At 37.9% G+C, this 10,317-nt stretch overlaps 1 protein-coding gene across 4 annotated transcripts in view; it reads right to left on the reverse strand.

Moving 5' to 3' along the window:
* The window catches only part of ZNF106 (zinc finger protein 106), a 34,287-nt gene extending 23,994 nt beyond the window's left edge, over positions 1 to 10,293 (reverse strand). For all 4 annotated transcript variants that reach the window (XR_013340176.2, XM_021533503.4, XM_021533506.4 and 1 more), the window contains exons 1-3: positions 10,152 to 10,293; positions 3,658 to 3,743; positions 2,313 to 2,374 (exon numbers count right to left, since the gene is read on the reverse strand). Coding sequence is in view for 3 of the 4 variants with exons in the window: in XM_021533503.4 (XP_021389178.3) it covers positions 2,313 to 2,374; positions 3,658 to 3,711 (116 nt within the window). In the remaining variant the exon portion in view is untranslated. The remainder of the gene's footprint in view (positions 1 to 2,312; positions 2,375 to 3,657; positions 3,744 to 10,151) is intronic.
* Positions 10,294 to 10,317: the final 24 nt, after the last annotated feature.

Consider the following 10,317-nt stretch of genomic DNA (forward strand, 5'->3'; position numbering starts at 1 on the left):
GCAAACTGCAAATAGAAAGTTGGCTTCTCACTGAAAAAGATGTTCTTTTTCCATAAAGTTCCACTTCACTCGTAAGGACTCTCAATGAGAAGCACACCCCACTGGTTCTGATGTGGTAGTAATTAGGTTTTAAAGAACAATACACATCCTTCATAAGACCCATGTTACAATTATTTCATAGAACTTTAACCATCCTCACTTACAGACTGACTAACTAAAAGCAAAATTTCATTTACTTTGGACTAAGCTAGTGAGTTAACAGCTGGACTGAGGACAAAGAACTTGTTTCTATCACTTCTGACTTGTGAGTTACTAATTACAAAGCTGTGATTCTTGTACCAACTGACAGTCTGAAAAGACAAGAATTCTTTGACCTGCTGTTTAATCTATATGAGCCTAAAGAAAAACACAACACTTTTTTTTTTCTTTATGAACAACTGCTTTAATTGAAGATAAACTGGCTAGGAGTTCAGATAGCTGCACTTAGGGGAATTTAGATTTCCTTCAGTTCTATACTTTTCCTACACCCATTAATGCCTTCCAAAATGAGAACAGTCCATGACACACACAGATTATGTCTACACACTCCCCTGCCATACAGGAACACCACACAATCTTACTTGTTAAACAAGGCAGCCAAAAGAAGTTTGAGGTAAACACAACAAAATTTTTCTCAGTATGAAAGCATCCAAGAGCTTTATTTACTGCATGTGTACTTCAAACTGTAGACTCAATGTCCCAAGTAACAAGAGCACTATTTCACTTTCAACTAAAAACAAGCAAAACCCAAATATGATACAGCGTTGTACTCGGCATCCAATTCTCCTTATACATTACACAGAATAACACTTCAAGGAAAGGAAAGTCTTGGAATGTTTCAGAAAATTATTCTAGCCCTTGAGATTACTAAGCTAATTTTAAAATGAAAAGAAGTATGAATCAATGTGTGCATTTCCTCTACCTCTTCCATATGGGAAGAATGAAAAGTAACTTCTATTTGGATACTAAATTTCAAGGTCATAAGATGTTGATATTCCACATACTTTAATAGTATTATCATCTCTTACACAATTCAATCATACTCATGAGGCTGTTGCTTGTGCTTCACATTTTCTCCTTGAAGTACTTGGTTATAAAAGACTCACAGAAAACTTCTAATTAAATTTAAATGGGAGGAAGAAGGGGCACGAGAGAGAGAACAAGGCTGCTGTTGCAGAGCAAAAAGTTAATTCATTATTTTGAGAACAAGCATCTTCCGTGCATTCTTCTGAAAGAGTAATAAAGACAGATAGCTACATTAGTAATAAAAAGTGTAATGATGATGAAAGACATTTAACTTAACATCAGTCCTATGGAAATGAAAAACCAAAAATTGTCCTATCATTTGCAAGCCACTGCAGACACAAGATATACCATCTAGAAATTAGTGTCACAGAGCTATAACTAAACTAAAATCAAACTCCAGAAATAAGATGTCAAAATATATCAGACAGATGTCTTGACAAAATGAATCCCCCACACCTCAAAGAGCGGAAAGAGGATGACTTTTAGTCCTTTAAGATGTGTTCAAAACAGATTTGTCATTTGTTAAAGTTTCTGCTGCAAGATGATTAAAAATTAATTTGTAGATCAAACATTCAAGTATCTGACAGTATCTGATCTCTGTGGCTACCTCAAAATGCATACACCAGAAATCACTTTAAAGTGTACTCTGGCTGCAACCTAATTCCTTATTATTAGGATTGTATTTGAATATCCCTTAACTCCCCCCGCCACTTCCAATTTACAAATGTTTCAAATAAAACAAGGAAACCTTAAAGGAAACACCATCCAACATGGTTAGGTCTCCTAATCAAGCAATTGGACCACAGTGGTCAATGCCAATCACTCAAGGAGATACCATTCTCACAGCGCTTTAAAAGGAGCAACAATTGTTTTTACATCATTGAAAACTTACAAAAACCCCAAAAGATGTAAAAAGAAAAATACCACTGTTCCTAATTCTGACCAAGGCAGAAAACTAGTGCTTGCAAAATAAAAACCCACAAACATGAATCTGCCAAGAATGAAGTAATTTTATTTCACTGCAGTCAAAGCAATGTATGTGAGCTTTCTTCCATATTATTTGCCTCCGGAGTTTCTGACATCACGAGAACACGGTCATTGCCAGCTGTACAACATGGCATGCTACTGAAGTGAAGTATAAAAATAAATTGTGCAATTCAGCCTGTATGGCAAATAGGTCAGGAGTCCTTCCAGAAAGTGACATAAAAAATGGCACAGGGAGAAATGATGCAAGATTGTTCTCATACCTTCCCTTCAGGTTTTCCAGTTCTCTGTGGTGAAGCATGCTTCTCATGTGCTCTTCCATCTCCTTCAACATACAGAAAAAAAATATTTGGTCAAAACAAAACAAAACTCTGTATTATGTCTGGAAAGCTCATTTGTGTGAATTCTCCTGCCTTGCAAAAGGGTGTACTCTACTCCTGCAGGGCTGTAGCAGTTACCATTCCTGTTTCTGTGACTATGAAAGCACAAGTAGGCACTCCTGCAGGAAGTTATACTACACGTGAGTCACTGAAACTCAACACAACGGAAGCAGAATTTCAGGAGAAAGTCAAATAACAGTCTACATAGCAAAGTTTATTAGACTGATTTTTGACAAATCACTGTTGAAAATCATTTTAATTAAAAGTCTCATTAATACCACTCTTCAGAATCACAGTACTTAAAACAGTTTCCCTGTGCAATCTGAGCAATTTCTCTGCATTTGTACTGTAAGACAGCTGTAAATTCATCATCATATTCTATTTTACTTGGCTAGACACTTCAGAAACTGAGATGTACATATCAGTTTGTTGTTTACAACAACCCAGATCCATGAACTGCAGTACTGTTACAATCATTCACTATTGAAAGGGTGCTGCCAGAAGAGAAAGAACATTCATCACTCAGCAAAAGGAAGCAGTTCAGATGATTTAACTTTCCTTTGGTGTTTGACCCAAAGTGTTCAGAAATCTTCAAACACCAGATATCAATCACAATCCTCTTTAGCCCTTTAAATTCTATCTGCAAAGGGAAAGGAACATATTCCACCTTGAAGAGCTGTGTGAATTAAAACACTGACATTTGCCACATCTCCACATGCCATGCAGTTAAATAATACACAAAGCTTCATTAAGAAACTCTCAGTTTCAATACAGACTTTGCACAAATACACAGCACACAGAAGATGGACACCAAACTGACACATTAATGAAAACATATGTTGTGTTACACAATTCCATTTGGTTCTTCCACATGGAAATACAGACCTTCCAAAAGGAATCTATAAAATCGTGTATTACAGTACTCTTCCCATATCACAATTTACAGCCAAATAAGTGAATGCTTTTCACTTTAGTATCTTTATAAAATAATATAAAAAACCTCAAAGACCTCACTATTTTTAACATTCAGAATCAACATACTGCACAGCTCACTTCAAGAAAGGTACTCCAAAGCACATACAAATGTATTTTTTGATTTAAGATAGACTTAGGTCAATATATTCCTGGTAAAGGGAAAATGTACTTTGCACAGTTTAAAAATTAAAGCATTTCTCATTCACATTTCTTATTAATATCTACTGATACATGTCAAGCATTAATTATTTACCTTTTTTGAGTTGTACACAATGTGACATAATGCACATTTTCGTTGCTGAACCATGCTTATTACTCTGGAAATATCTTATCCCATACCTGCAAATAAAAACAATTTAAAAACAACCAACATTCAGGATTACTTGTTTCATTAATCTATTTTACTAAATAAAGTAAGCAAAGTTACTGTTCATGAAAACTAGCTGAGCTTAAGAGAATACATTCTTCTCATCCATAGTCGATACTCTTCAAAAAAAGATGAGGTAGTTTTGCATAGTCATCTAAAACTTTGCACCAGCCTGCATATAAATTCATATGGCATCAGTGATGTCCATGAAAAAGCACCTGCCTTCATGGAAAGTCAGGATACAGAAACACTATCTTTTGGAACAAATTATTTTGAAAGCATTTATAAAGATCATGACTTGTTTTAAACATATTTCAATTGAGACAGCAGTTAAGGAAAGTTTAAGTTAATCTGAGTAGAGACAGAAAATTAGATACTGCAGACTCCTGATTCTCTAGTGAGTTATTAGGCGAGTATAGTAGCACATCATCAATATACTGTTTATACAGATCTGTGCAGCTGCAACAGATCTAAAGGAATTATTAATGATCATACACAAGTGACAAGTGTTTAGATGCCTATCCAACATTGTACAGCTGGTTTAATGCAATTAATATGGAAGTACTCATGGAAAGCGAGGCTGCTAATCCTTGCACCAATTTCAGACACTTCCTTTTGCATAAAATTTTCTGTACACCCCCAACATTCTTCGCTGGCACTACTTTGTAGTTCAGCGGAGCAACACCCTACATGTGCTCAAGATCTCATTCAAGATTACCCAAGTATTTACAGAATTCGTTCTGCACTGGGCTGAAAGCAGCATGGGACTTAAATCAGGAAAAGCAGGCTAGTTAGCACGGAACATTAAAACACTTCCACCAGCAGAGCTAGCATTACACCTGTTTTGGCTAATTAAAACATATAGTAACTATACACGATTACAGGAAGAGTTTTCGGCAAACTGCCCAATCAGTTGGGCATTGCTTATGACAGAGTACTAAAAATACTAATAGAATTCAAATGCTATTGGATGTCACTATGAAAAGGGAAACTACAGAGAGAAGCCCTCAGTGGCTTGGACTCAGAAATAAAGAGATTCAGTAGATGTTACAGGGACTGGGAGAACACAGACACACATTCTATTTCCAGATCACCTCTTGACTTACTGGCTTACATAGATATAAAGCACTTCCCATCATCCTTAGCTTTCTCCCAAATGCTGCTAAACCTATGAACACTTGTGGATCACTTTAATTAAGTACTTCAATTTTACTGTAAAAGCACTTCTATGAAGTATTTTGAATAACATGATAAATCAAAGGTATTTCCTCAGTCACTATGCAAAATCAGCAAGAATCAAGACACCTTTTGAGCCATGTAGTCACTACTATTCATCTCATCATATACTGGTCTGCTCAATCTCAAAACTTCCATTCATGAAGAAACTTCAGAAACAGAGCTTTTGAGATAAATGCAGGCACATTTGAATTCTTAAAAAAACTCCACATACTTTAACCTTAAACAACCTTCAAGCTTTTACCAGCTTTAACACCTTGTGCTTTTGAAATCATCAACTTGCTGTATAACATAGAAAATTACTTTTTATGGGACTTGAGTAGGAAAGATGAGCTAGTCTAAAAAACGAGCAAACTGAAAACAAAGATAAGGTTTTGCCAAAAAGACCCCACCATCATATAAAAAGAACACGTTAAGAGCAGAATGTAAAGCCTTTGCAACAAATTAAATATTACAACAACTTTCTATTTTGAGAGAATGTAACTTCAATGGGTCATTTTTTATTTGTTTGTTTTAAAGGGAAGGGATGCATTTTACAACTAGGGGATGTAAACACAACTTGCCCATAGTCTGCACCTGTACAGAGCTTAGGAACACCACAGAGTTTGAATTAAATTAAGAAAGACTGCTACAGAGATTTTGGAGAACCCTTCCCACAAATAAAAATAGTTTACAAAAATTAGACATTAGACTACTTCCTGCTACAACATCCATTTGTCCATAGTTATTCAACCTTAGCGGATAACATACATTAAAAATGTGCATCAAGATTAAATCTGCTACAGATGAGTGGCTGAACACTCCAACTATATAAAGCCACGAGTGCCATGGAGTGGGGTATGCAGCCTGGCATTCCAGCTGCCTAGAAATCCTCAGAAGGCTTCAAAGAGATCAGCAGCACTGGCCTGTCCAAAAGCCTGCCTAAATGCTGCATGCCCCTACAGAGAACAGTGGAAACTCAACACTTGAGAAGAACAGGAGGCTACAAAATCACTGTGCAGAATTTTCTGCAGCAACATGCTCAGCTCCTTGCAGAGATGTCACTCCTAGTGCCTCAGTGACTTCTCTCCTGCAGCAACCAATTGCACGCACATCAGCTGAACTGTAGAATAGTAACAGTAATAATACAGAGCCCTATGTTCCAATTTCATCACCTCCTGCAGAATTTACATGGAATAAAGCACCATCATTCAGAGATTATCTTCCCTTCCAAGATTTGTTGCCCTTCAAGCATCTGAATTTACTACACATCCCCGCCAGACCATAACTTCTACTAATTACCTTAACCCTCCTGAGCACATGTGTGAAGCACTAACTTTCCTTCTGAGATGTTGATCTGTGCAACCTAAACCCAGGCATCAAACGAAAACTTAAGGATTTACTAAAGTTAAGTCATGACTAACAACATGATTCTCCCCCAGCACACTGTCAGGCACTGTACAAACTACTTTGTAGTTGGTTTCTTATTTTTACAGGGCAAAGGAGAAAACTGTATCACACTCCAGAAGTTAAAATACTTGTACCAGAGTACAAAGCTTTAAAGGTAAATTTCTCCCTGCTTTCCAAGATTTAATTTTATCCATGTGACAATCTAAGGGTAGTCTAGACCCCTGAGCACTGAAGCAGCACCACTACACAGCAAATGTTATAACTGGGCAGACAAGTGCTCAACTGTTTTGACATCAAGCCAGGAAAAAAAGAGTTATTTCACAGATCAAAGTTCTTTAAGCTCCTGTTAAAAGCAATAACATTTACTTCACTACCTGGCTTAGAAAACATCTAGCAGAAAATGAGTGCTATCCCATAAGTATGGCTGGGATTTTTACAACATACAGGGAAAGTCTACTGGAGATAAGGGCACCACAGAGAAATATCTTAAACAGACCAGCAGAGGCACAGAACACCTGGCAGGAACAGAGTTTTCACTGACTTCTATTTTTATTTCACGTAAGTCTCAGAACAGAGCACAGACCAGATATACACTTTAAGCCACAACCAAACTGCATCTTTCCAACTCCTATACATAAGGAATGCTAATAATTTCTTAATATACAAAGTAAGTTTTCCTTGCTGTAAATCAAGATGATAATTTCTCTCTAGTAAAACTAAATGCCTTCTTTCTTTCTCATGAGAGCTTCTCACACACCAGAAGATTCAGGAATCTATTCTGTCCAAACTGGAATGAAGAACTGTACAGCATTATTGCTGTATGCTGTCACTTAGAACATGTAAAATCCACACACCTGGAAAGCTTCTGTCTTCTCCCATACTCCCTATTTGGTTTAAGGCATATGAAAGTTTTGTTTTCTCCAGATGTTCTCCTCAAACATCACATTTCCTGAGCTTATTAAAATAGCTATTCCCCTTTCCAAACTGCCCAAAGCACTTAAAAGGATTGTTCAAAAACAGATGTAGCACTTCAGCTAACATCCCTATGTGCACCCTTAGGAGAAGGGAGTTGTCTGTGTATCCCTACTACTACTACAGCCTCAAACACAATTCATAATGCCTGAGACAAACTCTTACTAAGAAGCAACATAGTGATCCACAAGATGTGGGAAAAAACAACCCAATTAAATTTTAGATTTAAACATTTAAATCTAATAATTTAAATACTACTGTGACTTACAAAAGAATTCTCATCAACTTATTCTGGTAACCTTGAGTCACTTTATAAAGGGTCTTCACTTTACAGACCTTGTAAGAATGACAGAAATACCCAACACTTAATTTTACACTTACTTCTGTAACATTAAGTTGTATAATTTTTCCCCTTTCCTAGGCTATTTAAGCTCATCATATCCTTCCTAGGTATTCATACAATGTCTCTTTCACTAATAAGTTAAAAACAAGGATCAAAAGCCACATCAAAACAGATTACTCTATGTATCCTATCTATTGCAGTTCCACAGTAACAGATACCTGGCCTTGTCAAAATAACTCAGACTCCCCACAAAAGATCTGTATAGACACAAGAGAACAAGCAGGGAGAGCATTCAGTAAGTAATTTGGCTTCTTCTATTTATATTGTCATTACAGAGTATGAAGAATCACTGGAGGGTGATTTGAAACATTCAAACCAAGGTACTCAAGTCACTTTTCAGTATGAACAGCTTTCATGCCAAGAAAATTCAAGTTAAGGATTTCAAATACTAAGACAGTAGTCATTAATGACCAGGTAATAGAAATACAGGGCTCTGCCTAAATTAGTATATCTCTGTAATGTAGTTTATCTCAGGGCTGAACACCAGCAGCTCTACCACAATAAGATCAAAATGTAAAATATTCTGGGACTTGATGAAAGAAACTCAAAAACCTTACATTACAAATATAAAACATAGCTTTATAAAAACAAAGAAGTTACTTGTAAGGTATAGTATCCTTTTACTTTGCTAGACTCAACTTGAGCCAGATAACACCTCAAATCTTATGACACCATCTGGTGGCAGAGTTCACAGAGGAGGATTACCACATGCTAAAAAAAAAACTTCAACATTTTAAATTTGATCCTGAACAAATTTACATTTTATTCTGGATATCTTATTAGTTTTTTCAAGATAAGATGGAAAGAAAATTGATAGATTTACCTAGATACTACAAGTTGTATCTCTGTATACAATTTAGGTATGCATTTAGAGGACTGCTGTTACTCTGTACTGGATTCACAGTTCTGCAGGAATTAAAATGTCTTTAGCTGACATCTCTTCACATATGTGATATTTTTGAACATAGGGAATAGAAGCTGCCTGAAGTCTGGTCACAGTGACCAAACAGACTTAGGTAACATGCGAACAAAATTTGGGTAAAACCAATGTCTTTCTCCAAACTGAAAATGCCAGAGTATAGCACCTATTTAGCTAACTTTACATAGAAAAATCAGTCATTATTGGAACACATCAAGTAGTGCAAGTGCAGCTGCCTTTTACTGCCAGTTCAGCTGAAATCGAGCAAGGACTTTAAAAAAAAACAAAACACAATTCAGTTGTTTTTAACAGGAGCTACTTCAGGATAGAAATCTATTTTCCAAGGTAAAAAGTTACAGAGACACATTGCATTGGCCCTTAGAACTTGCAGTAGTAATCCCAAATACTGCAATGCTAATGGGAATAAGCTTCTAAACTTCAGCAAAGCTATTAATAAATTTTTGGAAGGCTTAAGTATTTGGGGTTTTTTTTAGGCCAGGATCTGTCAGTTCAGCAAAACAGCCAATTTGTTAAATGCAGTAATTAAGGTTTAACTGAAAGAAGTAGCAAATAACTGAAGAACAGCAATAAGCAACAGAGATGTAGGACATGTAAGCCTGGAAATTCATGTTGAAAACAAAGTCCATAAATTCTCAATTCTATTCTCTCTTAGGACACACCACCTCAGAACCTATCTGTTCTTTAAAGTTCATCAGGTGTAGAAGGGAAGGTGAGAAAGAAGGTTTTTACCTGCATGAGAAGATTATTACCAAACCTCCATCTATACTGAAGCATGAACTTTAACCATCAATGAAGTATACTGAAGAATGAACTTCAATAATTTATGTCACTTGTATCCAATATTTCATAAACTTTTACAAACTGACATCCATATGCACACCCAAGCAGTTCTTTATGTAAGTTTGGATTTGAACCACCCTGTGTGCAATGATGAAGGATTACTTTTAAACACCCCATATTTCATCATACTATTATGACTTGTTTCACGCTGTCAGTCCCATTCCTTTAAAGTTACCAGATATTTATCACTAAACTGATACATGATTTCACTACAACACATTTTTAGATATTTGCTTATGAGGAAGGCAGCTAAACAACCTATATTCAGTCACACTTCATCCCCGGAAACACTTCTGGCAAGTATGAAGAGGCATTAGGGCAGCTACACACCTGGCACAGAGACGCCTCCGCCCTAACGCCCCTGTTCTACAGCAGGGCATCAAAGTCCAGGATCACAACAGCAGTAGGGGATGCTCACGAGGCAAAGCACAGCGCATGCCCGCCCCAAGGCGAGATGCCGCTGCCGCAGCCCCTCTCGGCCGGGCTCGCCCTGCCGCCCTCCACAGGCCGCCCACTCCGCCGGAGCCGCAGCAACCCCCATCGCCCCCGGCCACCACCGCTCTCCCCAAGCCCTCTGCCCCGCACAGCCCCGGTACTCACGGATCCCACCCCTCTGCAGGGCAGCAGCCCGGCAGCCCATTCCCCCGTGGGGCCGAGGAGGCCCGGCCACCGCCGCCGGGAGCGGTGCCGGCACGGCGCGCACCGGGCCCGGCCCGCAGCACCGCGCGGTTCGGCGGGGCACGGCGCGGCCACCAATGGGCCGGCG

This window comes from Lonchura striata, chromosome 5 (assembly GCF_050655825.1).
Source record: "Lonchura striata isolate lonStrDom1 chromosome 5, ASM5065582v1, whole genome shotgun sequence".
NCBI lineage: Eukaryota > Metazoa > Chordata > Aves > Passeriformes > Estrildidae > Lonchura > Lonchura striata.